This window comes from Ranitomeya variabilis, chromosome 8 (genome assembly GCF_051348905.1).
Source record: "Ranitomeya variabilis isolate aRanVar5 chromosome 8, aRanVar5.hap1, whole genome shotgun sequence".
NCBI lineage: Eukaryota > Metazoa > Chordata > Amphibia > Anura > Dendrobatidae > Ranitomeya > Ranitomeya variabilis.
In genome coordinates, this window is record NC_135239.1 from 78,130,082 (window position 1) to 78,150,271 (window position 20,190).

General features: G+C 45.7%; 1 protein-coding gene across 1 annotated transcript in view; it reads right to left on the minus strand.

Annotated features, from left to right (window-relative positions):
• LOC143788047 (pancreatic alpha-amylase-like) overlaps positions 1–20,190 on the minus strand; it is a 99,007-nt gene that overhangs the window by 17,720 nt on the left and 61,097 nt on the right. Inside the window, exons 2-3 of the mRNA XM_077277389.1 lie at positions 14,000–14,146; positions 7,984–8,181 (exon numbers count right to left, since the gene is read on the minus strand). Coding sequence (XP_077133504.1) covers positions 7,984–8,181; positions 14,000–14,146 — 345 coding nt within the window. The remainder of the gene's footprint in view (positions 1–7,983; positions 8,182–13,999; positions 14,147–20,190) is intronic.

The following is a 20,190-nucleotide window of genomic DNA, read 5'->3' on the forward strand; positions in this document are numbered from 1 at the left end:
CGCACTCATTCCACTGAGTAAGCACAGACCATTTACGGAATCTTTGGCAGTAAACTTCCGCTTCATCTTGCCCCTGAGATAGGGACATCAAAGTTTTTTCTGCCTGAAGCTCCAAATGAGGTTCGTCATAAAGCAACCCCAAGGCCAGAAAAAACGCATCCACATTGAGCAACGCAGGATCCCCTGGTGTCAATGAAAAAGCCCAGTCTTGAGGGTCGCCCCGGAGCAAGGAAATCACAATCCTGACCTGCTGTGCAGGGTCTCCGGCAGAGCGAGATTTCAGGGACAAAAATAATTTGCAATTATTTCGAAAATTCTGAAACCCAGATCTATTCCCCGAGAAAAATTCCGGCAAAGGAATTCTCGGCTCAGATACAGGAGCATGACAAACAAAATCTTGCAAATTTTGTACCTTCGTGGCGAGATTATTCAAACCTGCAGTTACACTCTGAAGATCCATTACAAACAGGTGGACACAGAGCCATTCAAGGGTTAAGAGGAGGTAAGAAGCAGCTAGACAGCAATTAAGGGCTAGGCAGCAAAACTCTGAAGGGAAAAAAAAAAAAAAATTTCCCTTAAACACTTCTCTATCTCCTGCTTCAGCCCAAACAATTAACACTTTGTGGGCCGGTCAAACTGTCATGATCTCAATGGCAAGAGAACATAGCATCAGCATATATAGGAACTAGCTCTTGGAAGATGGGAACTGAGCTGACCATGAACTAAACCTAACACACAACTAGCAGTGGCCGGGTAGCATGCCTACGTTGATTCTAGATGCCCAGCACCAGCCGGAGGACTAAATAATGCTAGCAGAGGAAAATATTAGTCCTAGCTCACCTCTAGAGAAATACCCCGAAAGAAGACAGAGGCCCCCCACATGTATTGGCGGTGAATAAAGATGAAATAACAAAACGTAGTATGAAAATAGGTTTAGCAAATTTGAGGTCCACTTACTACATAGCAGAAGACAGAAAGAACACTTTCATGGTCAGCTAAAAACCCTATCAAAACACCATCCAGAAATTACTTTAAAACTCTGGCATTAACTCATAACACCAGAGTGGCAATTCCTGTTCACAAGAGCTTTCCAGACACAGTAACGAAACTACAGCTGTGAACTGGAACAAAAATGCAAAAACAAACATGGACAAGAGTCCAACTTATCTAGTAGTTGTCTAGGAGCAGGAACAAGCACAGAGAGGCTTCTGATAACATTGTTGACCGGCAAGCAACTAACAAAGCAGCAAGGTTATATAGCGACTCCCACATCTTGATGGGAACAGGTGAACAGAGAAGATGAAGACACCAGTTCAATTCCACCAGTAGCCACCGGGGGAGCCCAGAATCCAAATTCACAACACCCTACATTCCCCCACCCTGTATGCTCGCCAGTCCCCGGGCGAGGCCTTCGCACTGACAGGTCGCCCATCTGATAGGTTGTTCCACACTTGGGTCTGTCTAGTGTGTAAGTCAGGACTGTAGCGAGTTGGGGGTCTACCGGCAGTAGAACGTTCAGAACGTCGTGGCTCGGGTCCTTGTGTAGGGGGTGTTGGGGGAATGTCGTCAGCGGAAGGTTGACTGGTCAGGGGTAGACATAGTGACCTATGTCCATATATAGGGTATATCCCTGTATGAGGTTCTATTTTGATATGCATCAGTGGTATCTGTATTTTGGTCAGGGGTAGTGTAGTAGTCGAGATAGGGGGAGTATTTTGACGCCGTTCTTCTTCTTCATCATCTTCTTCATCCCACCAATGGTTGTTGGGGGACTCAGTCGTAGGTGGCTCTTCCCTGATTGCGGATTCCGGGGTGTCTGAGTCAACAGAGCGACACAACCGGAGCATGTTGCGATGAAGAATGCGAGTACCTGTACTTCCGGGGGCCTCAGACTGCACTTCATATACAGGTCCATGCGGGTCTATACGGCGAAGCACCCGATAGGGTGTTTTTTCCCAACGATGGTCTAACTTGTTTTGTGGTCTTTGCTCTCGAACGAGTACTCGATCACCTGGCCGGAACTCTGGGGGTTTTGCTGTAGGGGTGCTCCGATGCTCCACTTCCCGAATTCGAGTGTGTACCAGTCGGTGTAAGGTCTGCAGCCGATGCCGATGATCACGCACCCACGAAGCCATCCCTGTTCGGGGGCCTTCCTCCTCCGAAGACAGTTCCAGATCTGTCATGCCTTTTCCTGGGCGCCCAAAGACCACTTCATATGGGGTGCGTCCTGTGACTTGATGAACTCTATTGTTGTAGACCCACACTAGGTCAGACACATACTCCGGCCAGCGGGCCTTCTGATCTTGTTCTAGCGCACGCAGCATTTGAAGCAAAGTCCGGTTAAACCGCTCACAAGCCCCATTTCCCTGGGGGTGATACGGTGTGGTGCGTGACTTATCAATGCCGTAGAGGCGATGCAGCTCTTCCATGACTTTGCCCAAGAAACAGGCGCCTTGATCCGAATGTATTCGCCTCGGACAGCCGTAAACTTGAATAAAGTTCTTACAGATAGCGCTCGCCGCCGACTCAGCTGTCTGATCACGGGTAGGGGTGACTACCGCGAATTTTGAAAAATGATCTACCATAACGAGGCAGTGTTCGTAGCCTTGATGCGCTGCTCCAATGGTAATGTAGTCTATCATTAATACTTCAAAAGGGGCAGACGTCGTGATGCTCTGCACAGGCGCCCTTTCCTCCGGTGACTTGGTTAGCTCACATTGTCGACATTGTCTACAGGCAGTTTGTACTTCCGCAAGCAGCCGAGGATGATAGAACCGAGTTTGCAGCCACTTAAACGTCCTCTTCACTCCGAAGTGTGCCCCGGACTCATGAGCTTCTTTAGCAACTGCGGCCACCACGGGCCCTGGTAAGACCATCTGCCAGGTCGGCTCGGAATCTGCCTGAGCCATGGTTAAGTGGCATAAGAGCCCGTCCTGAAGAGTTAGGCGCTCCCATTGCCGCAGAAGAAGGTTCAGGTCTGACGGGAGAGTTTGTCCAGGGGTTCTCACGGGCAATAGACCATTCGTTATCCACTGTCGCAATGGAGCTAGTTCCTGGTCTTCCTGTTGCAGCCGTATCCATTCGTCCCGACTCTGAACCAACAGTCCTGTAGCCGTTCCGTTCCCGGTCTGTTCCCGGCTCACAGCCGTCCGAGCAGCGCCCCCGATGGCGTAGGGGATTTCTTCTCCCTCCAGCTCCTCATCTCGGTTAGTTCTTGGGGGGTTCTTCCGCAGACAAGATAACGCGTCAGCATGAACATTCTCCGCTCCTCGCTTGTAGAGGATACGGTATCTGTACTTGGCCATCCGGGCTACCCAGCGCTGTTCCAGGGCACCCAATTTCGCATTTTCCAGATGTGCCAATGGGTTGCTATCCGTGCGTATCAGCACCTCGGAACCGGCCAGGTACTCAGCGAACCGCTCCGTCATAGCCCACACCACGGCCAGCAGCTCCACCTTGAAAGAACTATAATTGTCCGGGTTCAACTCAGAGTCATGAAGAGACCGACTCGCATAGGCGATCACTCTCTCCCGCCCATCCTGAACCTGAGACAACACAGCCCCCAATCCCTGAGAGCTGCCGTCGGTGTGTAGGATGAACGGTTGCGAAAAGTCCGCATAAGCCAACACCGGCGGCTCCATGAGAGCTGTCTTCAAGTCCCGGAACGCTGCTTCTTGTGGCTCCTGCCATTGTATCTTCTTTCCCCGTTCCTTGGGGGAGCTTCCTTTCAGCAGGACTTGTAGATTGTGAGAACGGCGAGCAAAGTTCTTCACGAAGCGCCGGTAGTACCCAGCGAGGCCCAAGAACGCCCGTACATCCTTGGCGGTCTCCGGTGTGGGCCACTCCTGGATTGCGGCAATCTTCTCCTGCGATGGCCGGACTCCTTCGGCGGACACCACTTGCCCCAGGTACTCGATCTGTTCCCGGAACAAGTGACACTTCTGGGGCTTCACCTTAAGCCCGTATTTCAGCAACCGGTCTAGTACCTGCTCCAGTCGGCACAGATGTTCCTCGAATGTTGGAGCATAGATGATGATGTCATCCAGATAAATGAGAGTGGCCTCGAAGTTCAAATCCCCCAGACACCGCTCCATTAATCGTTGGAAGGTGCCTGGAGCGTTGGCCAGCCCAAACGGCATTCGATTGAACTCGAATAGTCCCATGGGAAGGATAAACGCTGTCTTAGGACGATCTGCTTCTGTCATCGGGACCTGCCAGTATCCGCTGGCTAGGTCTAAGGTGGAAAAATATTTGGCCCGACCCAGCACGGAGAGAGACTCCTCGATACGGGGAAGTGGATAAGAGTCTCGGACGGTGCATGCATTTAGCTTACGATAGTCCACACAGAACCGGAGCGTGCCGTCCTTTTTCCGCACCAGCACGATCGGGGCAGCCCACGGGCTCTGACTCTCGCGGATCACTCCCTTTTGTAGCATCTGGCCTAACAACGTCTTTACTTCCTGGTACATCTGCGGGGGAATCTGTCTGTACCGCTCCCTGATGGGCACTGTATCTCCGGTCGGAATTCCATGTTCGATGGCCGTGGTACAGCCAAAATCATCTTCATGTTGTGCGAACACTTTAGCATAATGTCCAAGGAGTCGCTGCACTTGTGAGATCTGTGATGGATCCAGACCCGACAATTCCGTCCGCATGTGCTCCAGAATAGTTTGACCCTTTCGAAACGCTATTGGCTCAGGATCCTGCGTAGACCGGACACTGACCATCCAGGGATCAGGGGAATCCACCGTTAACTGCAAAGTATCTGGAGGGGGCATCACTTCTAAAGGTCGTAACACTTTGGCCATCTCACTTCGGACCCGTAGCACGACATCGTGTTCGTCCACATTCACACATCGCACTGGTACGGCCCCATTTTTAACAGTAGCCAGGGATCGGGCCACCAGCAGTCCTGTGGGCAAAGGGGATGTAAAGGTGGGCTCAATCTGTACTTGTACTCCTTCTAGAGGGATGCGAGCTCATATGGGCAGGGATATAACAGTCTGTCCTGGGGGGAACGTCACCTTTGCTGTCGGGGAAGTAATTACTCTCCCTAGTATGTCTCCCTCCTGACAGGTCTCTTGTACTCGGACTTCCCTCACTAACTGTCTGAACACGGAGCCCTGAGGTGTACTGGTCCCCCACTGATTGAGTGTCTCTTGCGTAGTCTCCCCTAACAGAAAACTGCCAAAATCTTTCAATACGTTCATCCCCAAGGTCACAGTATGTTGTGGGCCGGGATCTCCCCGTGTTAACACAACCCCCCGGCGGCCCAGGTCCTTCCCACATAAAGATATTTGCATCCAGGTGACCCCTTCCACTGGGATGGGCAGCTGATTGGCGGCCTGTAACCGAATTACGGGACCCCATTGGGGTCTGACTGTCAAAGGAAAGTGTTTTCTAAAATAAGCCTCGGGCGTGACTTGGGACCCGGTGTCCACCAGACAACGGACAGCCCGCCCTTCAAACTCTGCCCAAACTAGGGGGCAGCTGGCAACCAAATTTCCGGGACTTTCACCACCCATCCGCGGGGACTCTGGCTCCGAGCGTCGTCCCCTTAGCTCGGAGCCCTCTAGTTTAACGCCTGACGGGACGAGGCCCTCCCTCTCCGGGGGCACTCCCGTGCGAAATGTCCTGCCTCCCCGCAACCATAGCAAGCACCGGGGACCGGATAATATCCTGGACGAGCGCCACGAGCTGGACTCCCAGACCCTTGCCCCCGGGGTAGCTCCCTTGGGCTTCGCGCATTCTTTTTAACTTCAGCCAGTTCGTCCCTGATTTGTTTGAGCTCCTGCCGCATCTCCTGAACCCACGACGGCTCACCCCCTCCTGGTGCAGCGGTCTGGAGAACCCGAGTCTCTCCTGTCAGGACCGTCACCCCCCTCTCTTGCTCCCGGGTGCGGGCCTCATTGCCTATGTCGGAGAAAGTCAGGAGCGGGTCGACCCGCACTCGTTCACGTAGAGCCTGTTTGGTCAACTCATCTCGCAGTCCCGTCACCAGTTGGTCGCGCAGGGTCACGTCAACATGTCCCATCCCCATACCATCTTTCCGCACGATTGCAATGTTTAGCTCTTGCAGAGCATTCATGTACTGAGTGACAGTCTCGCCTTCTTTTTGTCGCCGTCCAAACAACCGGGCCCGCAGCTCTCCCACGTCGGTGGGATCCCCGTGCGTCCCCTCTAACACATTTAACACCCCGGTAAAAGTATTCCGCTCTGTGGGGGGTCTCAACATCACTGAATCTCGGGCCTTTCCGTCTAAGGCCATAATGGCCACCTCTGCTTCCAGGGCCGGGGTCATAGGATGCATCCTCAGCAGCCCCCGCATCCTTTCAGTCCAACTCCACAACAACATGTTGCTCCCATTAAACTTGGGCAGGTTATTCAACATGGCCCCCAATGAGAGAGACGCTCTCGGGCCAGCCCCATCCTCCGTATCTTCTGGCTCCCTCTTTGGATCCTGCATCCTGCCGACTACGCCAAATGTAGAGACCGCAGATAAAGAAGGATGCAGGGACAAAGAGGAGTCAGAAAGCAAATAACGTTTTTTTAACTTTCCTTTAACTTCCAACCCAACAAAGAAATAACAACAGTTTTCCACGCAGGGAACTTAGGTACACGATCACAATTTCACAGTAAATCCTATCTACTATATAGGCGCCCTGAACTACACCCGCGAAACACGACAGCGCCTCACTAGTGACCCACTAACAAGAACAAGTCAACCAAGTTCACTTATCAGCGTTGTTTCAACGATGCAGTCCTGATGGTGAAGCTCCGTCAGCGGCGTAGTCCTGATGGTGAAGCTCCGTCAGCGACGTAGTCCTGATGGCGGGGGAAGGAGGTGTCCTCCGTTGACGGGCCCAGGTGTAGATTCGAGTCCAGAATGTCTTTTGCGGTGCTGCGTTACCTCCCACAGGCGGACGTTGATCCGGGGTAACAGTTTCCACGTCCAGAGAGGGGTCTTTTTGAGAAGAATTAGCAGAATAATCGGTATCAGTCACAGCTAAGAAAAACCCAGGAGGGCCCGGAGCACCCTGTGGCAAGATGCTCCCGGGGAGCACGGTAATATTGTCCCTGAGCTGATCAGCGCTACCCCTCTGCCTGGGGGGTCGCTGACGACGAGTGCGCCTCTTTTTGAGGGCTCTGGTAATTGCCCGCAGTGTCTGTTGCACGTTCTCCCCCTGCTTCCAGCAAGTCTCACTGCGGCCTGCACACACACAACAACTGCGCTGCAGTTTCCTCTCCTCAGAGATTTCCCGCGCTTCTCTGTCCCTGCTTTCGCGCGTTTTGCTTTTTATCCTCTCCTCTCCCTGCGTCACTCTGCCTCCTGTCACATGAGCCTGGCTTACCATGCGCCCCTCAAATCCGTCCCCCGGAACCCCGACTCCCGGCAACAATGGTTCCACCCGTCTGCACAGCTCACCAGGTCCCTGTCCCCTACATAAGGGCTATTTGACCAAGAAGGAGAGTAATGGGGTGCTACGCCAGATGACCTGGCCTCCATAGTCACCAGACCTGAACCCAATCGAGATGGTTTGGGGTGAGCTGGACCGCAGAGTGAAGGCAAAATAGCCAACAAGTGCTAAGCATCTCTGGGAACTCCTTCAAGATTGTTGGAAGACCATTCCCGGTGACTACCTCTTGAAGCTCATCAAGAGAAGGCCAAGAGTGTGCAAAGCAGTCATCAAAGCAAAAGGTGGCTACTTTGAAGAACCTAGAATATAATATATAATTTCAATTGTTTCACACTTTTTTGTTAAGTATATAATTCTACATGTGTTAATTCATAGTTTTGATGCCTTCAGTGTGAATGTACAATTTTCATAGTCATGAAAATACAGAAAAATTTTTAAATGAGAAGGTGTGTCCAAACTTTTGGTCTGTACTGTATCTTGATGCTGTCAGATTAGGTGGCAAAATTCTGCTTTAATCTGTACATTTATTATTTGTTGTCCTATTAAATAAAAATGATCATATTACCTGGTAAGCATCTCCATAGTTCTCAATGTCACCACTTGAAGACCTACACTTGCCATCATTAAAATCGAGGTTAGAATATGGTACAGCTGGGAAATCTCTGCTTCCAGCATTGTAGGAGCTTCCACATGTAGAACCGGTGCCGGAGCCTCCACCAGCTCCACACATATGGTTGATGATAGCATCCACATAGATGAACACCTAAAAAGTGTCAAATCAGGTTAAAGAGCCTATAACATTGTTAATTTTTTTAATGTAAAAATCCCTTACATGTACAATATTTAAATATAAATTATTTAACAATAAGGAGATTAAAGAGGCTGTCCGGCATTATTGTACAAGTCTGCAGTCATTTATGTGACTGCAGACTTGTGAATCCTCACATCGCTCACACGGAACACTGTGAGGATTTAGTGGTGCTGGCAGTGGGTGTGTGACTGCAGGCATGTGATTTGCATACAGTTTATTGAATATAGTGTTTTGAGTGAGACTGGGCACGTCTAGTCGGAAATTCGCCAGAAGTATAAAAATCGCATTATTGCGGAGGATTCGCACAGCGCACAATGTGAGGATTCACAAATCTTCAGTCACATAAAGTGACACTAAGGCCAGATAACCCTTTTAATAGTACAAAAAAAGTGAAATCAAAAAGAGTCAGCAAAATCAGTATTTTTCTAAAAAAAACCAAAAAACTATTTTTCATTAACATATATAGAAATATTTATTTAGCATCAGGAAAAGAGAATCTGTTTTTCATCCAAAATCAGAGCTTCTCTTGTCCATGGGTTGTGACTGATATTACAGCACAGACCTCGTTATGCGAATACCAGGCGACAGACCACAGCTTTTCTTGAGATGTTAACACTTCTATTATTTTCATATTTTTGCCTAAGAGACCGGATACTGCTGTTATCTATTATGGAAGTGCAGTGGTTGGTCTTCGAGGTATGGTGCTAAAAACAAAAGTGTTCTCATGCTTTGCACTGATGAGGGCCAACAGCCCGAAATACCGTGTCGGCAAATTGAGATACTGATTTGGCATTTTATTCTAAGTCTTATTACTTAGGTGGCGCTATAGAGTTCAAGTCCTCTTTTTCTCTGAAGAGGCAATTTGCATATCCTACAATAATCATTTGTGAAGATGGAAATGAACATTTAATTTTAGCTTGCGAGAAATGATTAACCATTTTGTGATCAGATAACAGGCATTGAGGGCCACCCTTAGGGCCTATGGGCAATTATCCAGGGCACCTACTGTCTTGGGGGCGCCCAGCATCTGCAGTAGGAGCTACACTGATAATGACAGTTATCAGTGTAACTTTAAATGTGGAGACAGCTTTTGCACCTTTGGTGACATCATGATCATGTGACAAGTCACGTGAGCATGATGTCACAACAGGTCTTCAACTCTGTGGGACTTCAGGACATTTGGTGACCTCACGATCATGTGATTGGTCATGTGACCAGGATGTCACCACAGATCCTGCGCTTTGCAGGAGTCAGAAGAACTGAAGATAAGACTTGAAGTAAGTCATCTATTGTCTGTGTGTGTCTCTCTGTGTATGTGGGTCTGTGTGTCTCTGTGTGTTTGTTCATGTTTGTGTGTCTGAGTGTGTGTTTCTCTGTGTGTATGTGTCCTTGTGTGTACATGTGTATGCCTCTGTGTGTGCGTTTTCTGTGTGTGTGTGTGTGTGACTGTGTATGTGTGTCTGTGTTTTTGTGAATGTGTCTCAGTGTGGGTGGTGTGTGCCTTTTTGCGTGTATGTGTCTTATTGCATGTGTGATTAAGCCTAGAATGTATGGGCTCTTTACGGTAGATATTAGAGAACATATCAGAATGTATGGGCTTCTGTTAGGTATATATCAGTAAAGACATCAGAACGTATAGGCTTCTGTTATGTAAATATTAGTGAAGACATTAGAATGTATGGGTTCCTGCTAGGTATATATTAGTATATATTAGTTAAGACATCAGAATGTTTAGGCTCCTGGTGGTATATCTAAGTGAAGACATCAGAATGTATGGGCTCCTGCTAGGTATATATTACTGATGATATAATACTGTATGGGCATCTAGTGGTATATATTAGTGATGACATCAGAATGTATAGGCTCCTGGTTGTGTATATTAGTGCAGATATCAGAATGTCAGAGCTCCTGGTGGTATATATTGGTGAAAACATCACAATGTACTGTATAAGCTCCTGGTGGTACATATTAGTGAAAACATCACAATGCTTAGGCTCCTGGTCATATATATTAGTGAAGACATCAGAAGGTATGGGCTCCTGGTAGGTATATATTAGTGAAGACTAGTGTTAAGTGATACCTCCTTGTAGATTGTAAGCTTGCGAGCAGGGACTTCACTCCTAATGTCAGTGTTTAAATTGTCTTAACTCGTACCGAATTTATTGTTTGTACATGTCCCCGCTTAATTGTAAAGTGCTGCGGAATATGTTGGCGCTATATATATAAAAATTATTATTATTACCTTCCAATATTCCAAAATACAGTACAGATAACATAGATTACATACTCACCATCACTTGTCACTTTGTTCCCCGAAGCCAGTGTCATCTGTAAAAAAATTAAAATAACAAACAACCAATATACTCCCTGATCCGCAGAAGTCCACGAGTGTCCCACGACGATCTTTCATGGAGAACGGCAGCATCAGCTGATGCGACCACTCTCTAGGGGCTCCAGGAATCCAATGACGGGAGGAAGGTATCCTTCTGCACTGTATTCCTCCGCCGCTGTAAAAAAAATAGTCCCTAGTCTCACTTTTGGCATTGCTGTGTGAGAAATTTCCCAAGCAGCAATTGCCATAAAGTGATACTTTGAACTCTAGTAACCTCTCAGTGATGCACTGCAGGAGCCATTGTCTCCTGTCAGTGTGTCACTGAGGGTCCTATAGAGCAGTGACATCACCCAATGTCACTGTTTTATAGGGGAGATCATCATGGGACACTCGTTATTAATTGGACTACGGCGGACAGGTAGTATACGGTTTATTATTTTACGTTTTTTGCAGGTGCTGAAGTATGCTAAGTATGGTTAAATGAAGAATATTAAAATACTTTTTTCCTAATGTGTGTGTATTTTATTAACCATTTGCTAGTATTGGATTAATAATGGTTAGGCGCCTTATTGACGCCTCTCCATTATTAACCCGGCTTAATGTCACCTTACAATAGCAAGGTGACATTAACCCCTTATTACCCCATATCCCACCGCTACACGGGAGTGGGAAGAGAGTGGCTAACAGATGTGCCATTTTTGGGGTGGCTGCGGACTGATATTCGTAGCCGGGGGGGGGGGGCAATATCCATGGCCCCTCTCTACGCTATGAATATCAGCCCGCAGCTGTCTGCGTAGTCTTTCTGGCTATAAAATATAGAGGGACCCCACGTCATTTTTTTGGGGGTCCCCCTATTTTAATAGCCAGTAAAGGCTACGCAGACAGCTGGGGGCTGATATTCATAGCAGGCTACAAATATTGGCCCCTGGCTGTCGGCTTTCCCCCTCTGGCACAGAAAATTGCGCGGGAGCCCACGCCGTTTTTTTACGTTTATTTTTTTAATTAAACGCTCATTAAGGCTTCTTTCACACTTGCGTCGGTCCGGGTCCGTCGCTATGCGTCGGACCGAATTACCGACGCACATTGTGAAATTTGTGCACGACGTGGGCAGCGGATGCAGTTTTTCAACGCATCCGCTGCCCATTCTGAAGTCCAGGGAGGAGGGCGCTGAGTTTCGGCCGCGCATACGCAGTAGAAAATGGTGGACGCGACGGACAAAAAAGTTAACTTGAACGTTTTTTCGTGCCGACGGTCCGCCAAAACATGACGGATCCATTGCACGATGGACGTGTGGCCATCCGTCACAATCTGTAGCTAATAGAAGTCTATGGGTAAAAAACGCATCCTGCGAGCACATTTGCAGGATCCGTTTTTTTCTCATAGAGTTGTATTAGCGCCAGATTGCGCCTGTTGGCCACACGTTTCATCGGTGAAAGTTTCATCCGTGAAGTTGTCGACTGCTTTGAGGTTACCGTAATGTGTTGCTCCTGGTGTGGTTTTCCTGAGGCAGGTTGGTAAATAACTTCAGACTCTCTAATACTGATAACAAGACTGAAGTTGTTGCAAGCTTGTGTAAAACAGTCCATGTCACACTACATCTGCTGCTTTGTGCTGACATTGAATTAACCTGTCAACCTGTGTAAAGCGGCTGGTAAACAAGCACCAAACTTATATTATCAATATTGTTGATCGCGCTCTTAACTCAGTGCACATAAATGCAACCTAAATGTTTGCATGTGATGGTGTAATTTTTTAGCATTTAGGGCCCCGCTTCAAACTTTTGTCCAGGACCCCATTTTGCTTTAATCTGGCCCTGAATGCATTCATAAACTTGAGAAACAAACTGTAGTGCGTGAACTCTTCTCTAACCCCAACCTAAAAAAAATAAAAAAAATAAAATTGTTTTCCTTTTTTCAGTACTATACACAAATGTTATACTTATCCATTACTATTTGAAAGGAAAAAGGGAGACACAAAGCGCAAATAGCGTCTTATCTCACAAAAGAAAGGAGGAATCACCAAGAAAATCGCTCACCTGGTGAAGCTAAGAGCAGGCATGTAAAGATTTCGGCTGCCGCAGATCCACAAGCCGGTCACCGACCATATGAAGCAGTATAATATAGGAAGTGTGGATTAAATCCACGCTGCCGCAATGATGATGAGGTTTCAGTTGGTAGTAGACTTAAAACAGTGGTTTATTCAACGCGTTTCAGGGCTCTTATGGCCCCTTCTTCAGGAATTACCACATACAACATACAAGGACAATGTGCTAGCCACTCGCAGCTGTTAAAGGCATTTGATAGCTGACTAAGTCAGCCATCAAGTGCAGGGAAAAATGCAGGCTCCCACTGGGGACTTGAAAATGTGATCTTGTATTTTGCAATTTATTGTTACGTCAGCATTGTCCTATTAGGCCCTGGCTCTACTTTATAATAGGAGTTGAAAAATGGCAGATTTTAGGATTTCATTAGGTCCCTGGCTGCCATGACAACCCTTTGGAAATGACTATTCACGAATGAAAGAGGGAAGGTGATAGGTAGGTTGACAAATAGTGGCTCCTCACTCTTTCGAACCATTTACAGTGCTCAGCATAAATGAGTACACGCCCTTTGTAAGGCAGACTTTAATCAATATCTCACTAAACACGAGCGATTTCAAAACTTTTGATGAGATTGTGTATCATACTCCATTTTTTAACCCATAACATGAAAGTAGGATGAATAATATAAGACTCATTACAAAATATTCAGTCTTGCTCAAATTAGTTGATGCAAAAATTATTTTTTATAAATTATTCTTTGCAACGGCATTGTGCCTAGAGTGACAAATGGTGGTGACAGTGTCCTTATGTGGGGATACATAAGGGCTCCTGTTATCAGGAAGCTACATTTCATTCGTGGCATCATGGATTCATAAATGTCCTACTCTGTATTGAAAAAAAATATGCTACCATCACGCCAAGCCCTTTGGTAGACATTCAATTTTCCAAAAAGACCATGATCCAAAACACACATCTGTTGCATTCATGAAGATCAGAATGAAAGTGGTTAAGTATTCAATGAAATATTAATTAAAATCTTACTTTTCAAAGAGGTTTACTCAATTATGCTGAGCACTATGTATTCCACAGCTGCTATTGCCTGCAGCATCTAAGGCTCTAAGCATCCAGGATTGGAGTCACCTCTGATCCTGGCTGTTAAAGCATGAGCCCGATTGTGTTTTATAGCAATGTCTTAAGCCCTCTCTACGCCGCTCCTTCCAACTTCCGCTGTAAATTTATATCTGATGTTGGGAAGGTGTAATATTGAATGCATCTTGGGTTACTTGATGTTAAAGATTTTGTAAAATTATTGCTGGCTTAAAATTTCAATGTTAATAATTTCCCTTTATTATTTATTGTCTAAATAATAAACTGAGAAGGTGTTCAAATGCTCATACCCCAACATTGTTACATCTGGTCACCATGTCCCTGAATTGCTGCTCATTACCAGAGCGAGTACAGATCTTGTAGCTGATCGGTTGGTATCTCTCCCACCATGGTCTGTTGGGGCTTTTAATAATCAGGTTCTCATTGGGAGGGGAGACCTGGAATAAAAATGATGAAACAAGAATTTTAAGCATACGTAAACAAAGCTGAAGAAAGCATTTACATAATTCTGAAATTTCTGAATAATCAAAAATAATGAGATTTATAAACAGAAGCAAATTATAGGAAGGACTAAGTGAATTAAAAAATTGGAAACTGTATCAAGTGATATTACTCTCTAAACATTTTTTTAATATGGACATACTGAAAGACAGCTGAGCTTTCATAAAATTGACCACATTCCTCCGCTCAGAAGGGGAGGTTACAGAGTTATAATATTAAAGAAAAGAGATTTAATGTGGATTCATGCACTAAACACTCTTAGGCCTTATGGTTTAAATGTTACATTCAAAATGAATTATGTTATGTAGGAGATGTAAGCTGTCCCGTAACCTTGATGTTTCCTCTCCTTTATATTCTTATGTTGTATTTAAAGTAGCACTCCATAGTTTGTTTTTACAGCGCTTGAGTGGTGCTTTAAACCTATGGTCCATGTCCCAGGTCTTATAGCCACCCTCCAGCATTTTCACCTTTTTACCAGTCCTGCACCCTGAGAAAAATGGTGCTAGCAGGAATCTCACCGAAGTCACCTCAGTTCTTGTTTTTTGTTTGGCTTTTTTACTATGCTCACTAAATGCTAAAATTGACCTGTCATTATGATTCTCCAGGTCATTACGAGTTCATAGACATCAAACATGGCTAGATTCTTTTTTATCTAAGGGGTGAAAAAAAATTCCAAACTTTGTTAAAAAAAAATAAAAATTGTGCCATATTCCGATACCCGTAGCGTCTCCATTTTTTGTGATCTGGGGTTGGGTGAGGGCTTATTTTTGGCGTGCCGACCTCATGTTTTTAATTATACCATTTTGGTGCAGATACGTTCTTTTGATCGCCTGTTATTGCATTTTAATCCTTTTTTTATTGATAGATCGGGAATTTCTGAACTCGGCAATACCAAATATGTGTAGGTTTGATTTTTTGTATTGTTTTACTTTGAACGGGGTGATAAGGGGGGTGATTTGAACTTTTATTTATTTTTTATTTTTTTAAAACATTTTTTTATTTACTTTTGGTATGCTTCAATAGTCTCCATGGGAAACTAGAAGCTGCCACAACCCGATCGGCTCAGCTACATATAGGCGATGATCAGTTTGCCCATATGCAGCTGAATTACTTACTTGCTATGAGCTTTGACCACTGAGCAGAGCTCACAGCAAGTCAGCAGTGACAACCATAGAGGTCTCCAGGAGTCCTCAGGTTGTCCTGCCAACCCACTGGTGACCCGCGATCACATGACCAGGAGGTCACCGGTGGGTGGATTTCCTGTGCTATTGCCGGAAGTGCTTGTTAAATGCCGCTGTCAGCGATTGACAGCAGCATTTACCGGGTTAATAACCACGGGTGGATCGAGATTCCACCCGCGGCTGTTCCGGGCACGTCAGCTGTTCAAAATAGCTAGCATGTCCAGGGAAAGATGTGGGCTCACCGCCGGAGCCTACATCAAAGGGAGGGAGTCCGACATCGGCGTACTATTACGCCCGATGTCGGAAAGGGGTTCCAATAAAGAGGCACGGGGCGCATTATTATAAGAGTGTAAAATTAGGAACATCAAGATAAGGAGACACAATAGAAAAAACATTCAGTGTGGGTATTATAAGAAAGCACAATGGGGGCAATATTATAAAGCATCATGGGGGCATTATTAAATCTACAATGGAGGAATAATGTCAATAAAGAGGGAGTTATTATAGGAGGCTGTGTAACTATAAGGAGGCACAGAGTCAGCAACTACAACTATTTGGAAGCACAGATGGAGCATTATCACTGCGTAGGGGCACAGAAGAAACAATGGTTCTTTTTGGAGCACAAAAAAGGGTACTATTACTGTGCAAGGCATAGAGAAGGGATAGTATTACTGTTTAGGGTGTTGGCATGCAGTTTGTTTAGAGGTGAGCCAAAAAGTGATAAACCAAAAATGTATGTGTGTTATATTATGCAGAGATGAGTTGTGAATATAAGTAGTTGTGGCGGTCAGTGCCGAAGGAAAGAGAAAAGGCAAAGTGAATGACTACAATCAGCGACAACATCACATGTGAGTCACTGAATGATTCTTTACACTATACACATATATATATGGTCTGCAGTACACTGGTATAGAACTGATATCAACCATTACATGGCCACTTTACGGTGGTAACATCCGTTGTTTTGATTATAGAGAACCTGTCACTATGAAAATGCAATCAAATCTTCAGGCAAAATGTTATAGAGCAGGTGAAGCTGAGTTTTCAGCATTTAATCCTCTGTTCTTTCTGGGATTTTTGGTCCAGCGGGCGGTCCTATCAGTGACTGACAGAATTCTATGTAACATACCAATCCTTTGACAGGATCAAGAAGTGCCAAAAAACAATTCACATTCAATAAAACAATTTCTTTATTTAGAATATGCAATAATTTAACATGTAACAAACATATAATAAAATTGGTGCCTCAAACCAAAATACCAGGAGGTTGGTGAGTAAAATGCAATATAATTTTTGATTTCATACACGATCATTGAAATTGCGGGGACATAGGTATTGAGAGTCAGACTCTAGGTGAATCACAGTTTTGTATATGGGGAAAGGAAGCAAAAAGAAACCAAAAAATTCGGTCACCAAATTGCACCTGGATGTTGAGATAGAATTATCTCGCATCCAGCATACACCCTTTTCCTTTCAAAACAACAGAAGTAAAAACACAGAGTCACACTATCCTCATATTACCTAAGAATATAGTCCCACGTGTTTGACCAGACCTCCGGACCCCTACGCACGTTTCGCTGTCGCTTCTTCCTGGGGGTGTACTAAGGTGACAGCCTTAGGGTATGTGTCCACGTTCAGGATTGCATCAGGATTTGGTCAGGATTTTTCATCAGTATTTGTAAGCCAAAACCAGGAGTGGGTGATAAATGCAGAAGTGGTGCATATGTTTCTGTTATACTTTTCATCTAATTGTTCCACTCCTGGTTTTTGAACGTGGACACATACCCTAAGGCTGTCGTCACACTATCAGTATTTGGTCAGGATTTTACATCAGCATTTGTAAGCCAAAACCAGGAGTGGAACAATTAGAGGAAAAGTATAATAGAAACATATGCATCACTTCTGTATTTATCACCCACTCCTGGTTTTGGCTTACAAATACTGATGTAAATACTGACCAAATACTGCTAGTGTGACGGCAGCCTAAGTGTACATACAGAGATAAATGTCAATCATCTTCAGACCGCCCGCTGGACCGAAAATCAGAGAAAGAGCAGAGGATTAAGTAATGAAAGCTCAGGTTATACTGAATCTTTTCTCACAAAACTATATATCAGTCTGCTCCGCTCCCCCTGCTCTATAGTCTGATGCTTGCCGAATGGACTGCATTTTCATGGTGACAGGTTCCCTTTAACAATCAGTAAAGTGCTATTATCCTTACTGAATACTGACAATGTGTGTTTATGGTCAGGCGGTATTTTTTGTCTCATATATTGCTGGTAATATTGATATTAGGACAGTCTGGTGGTAACATGGCTTACATATCTGCAGTTTCTTTTAAATTTTAAATCAGACTTATACTTAGAAAGAGGCAAACATAGCAACTCCATTGGGGGCTCCAAGAATAGGGCACACAGAAGTAATCTGAATGTGGAGCCGGCTATTCTGCTACACTGTCAATTCTAGTATTCAGGCAGACTAAGAATTCTTTGCTTTTATCATGGAAAGAACTGTACAGCTCCTCTAGGGTTGCACAGTCCTACTTGTTTCATTCTCTTCACTGATCTTTTATGATGTTCTTTTTGAGCTTTCTGATACAAAAGGGCACCCTTGGTGCATGGAGAGGTGAATACCCGCAAAGCACAAGGTATGTACCTGTTACGCAAGCAAGTGGTTCGTGGACCCAGTGTTCCACAGGTCCAGGCTTACCTAGGAGGGGTATAGCTAAGGCCTCTTTCACACTTCCGTCTTTTAGCTCCAGCCGAAATCAGTCGATTTTTGAAAAAACAGGATCCAGCAAATTTTTCTGCTGGATCCTGTTTTTTCCCATAGACTTGTATTAGCGACGGATTGTGACAGATGGCCATCCGTTTCATCCGTCGTGCACTGGATCCATCGGAAAATCGCTGTCCGTTGGGCGGAGAAAACGTACAGAGGAACGTTTTCTCTGCACATCGGAAAATCGCTCAGTGACGGGTCCTGTGCTGCCCGTCGTTGGCTATAATGGAAGCCTATAGACGCAGGATCAGTCACTGTCAAAAGCAGGAATCCATTTTACGGGTTCCGTCTTTTGAAACTGAGCATGCGTGGAAGAATTTCCAGTCAGGGAAATTCTCTCTCGCTTGCTCTCTCTCTTTTAGCTATTGTTACTGCCTATGCAGAATCAACAGTAACAAGATATAATGTTAAAAATAAAAAATCGCAATATTCTCTCCTTCCGGCGTCCCGCGCAGCGTTACCGATGCTCACGATGCTCCCAGCAGCTAGTGTTCCCATGGATGCATTGCGAAATGACCCGATGACGTCTTGGTCTCGTGAGACCGCACGTCTTCAGAGGTCATTGCACGCAAGGCATTACTGGGAACGCCAGCTGCCAGGAGCATTGGTAACACTACAAGGTGAGAATATTGCGATTTTTAATTTTTTAAATTATTTTTAACCTGGGTTTTGTTGTGTATGCGTAGACGCATACACAACAGGTGCACATAGCCTCGACGGGTCCGTCAGAAAAATGGGCCCAGTGCACCCGTTTTTTACAATCTGCACAGGATCCGTCATTTCAACATTTTGACGGATCCTGGGCAGATTGTAAAAACGGAAGTGTGAAAGAAGCTTAAGCGGCTACCTGTTGTTCTCTGGAGCTCCTGATGGTGGAGTCAGGCTTGAGCTGCAGATAGGTGCCAGGCACAACTCCTAGGCAGTCCACAGGACTGCAGCTGCTGACCCCCAGGGGTCAGGTACCCAGACAAGGATAGGAATCAGGCTCAATTCAGACTATTAGGTGCTGGAGCCTCTGCAGAATGGTTACTGACTTCGTTCAGACTACTAGGTTCAGGATCCACGGATGGAATGGTTACTGACACAGAGTCTTAGACGGGGCTAATTCAGAGGCTGATAGGACAGTCCAGATACACAGAATACTCGGATATGCACATGTTCAGATACGCAGGTCACGGATACTGATTCAGGGACTAGTAACACATGAACTGGGGGGACAAGTTTCAGGCACTGACCACACCAGGACCAGGGGACCTCACAACTCACTAGTAGACTGCCACACTATCTAATAATTTAATGTTGCTTCAGCACCTCCCTATTGGGGAGTGTGCCTGATAAACAGGATGCCTCACAGCTATTGACTGGGAGCCATCTTTCAGGTACATCCACTCGCCCTTTAAGTACATGACAGCATGCTCACTAGGCGCGCTGCCAGTACTGAGAACTAAACAAGAAGCAGGAAGCACGCTGGGGACCCAGCCTCATGACTGACGTAGTGAGTTTGCTGGCGTCCCTGCATGGATGGGGAAGGACAACCTTGCAGGGGCATGGGTAATAGCATTACAGTACCCCGGCATCATAAGAAGTTTAATGAGTATGCTCTTCACTCTCTTAGACCAAAATGACCAAGGCTTTACCCAAGGTAGGAATTACACAATAAACCACTGCTTTAGGCCACCAATGATATTGACAACCCCTTGCATGCCCTAAACAAGTAGGAATGTAATCACAGCCAGAGACCTTTAGTGAAGCTATCCTTTAAATGACAAGGCAAGTGTAGCACTATAGTAAGGCTGAATTCACACATCCCTTCCAAATGACAATGGTGTTGTGTCCATCCTGGGACAGTGAAAGACATACTTGCTAGGATTCTAGTATATTATGATGCATGATGTACAGTTTATGGATAGAAAACAAATATTCATTTATTTCATAAAATAAACTGTCCCAAGTAGGGTTGAGCGAAACGGATCGGTCATTTTCAGAAATCGCCGATTTTTAGGCAAAGTCGGGTTTCATGA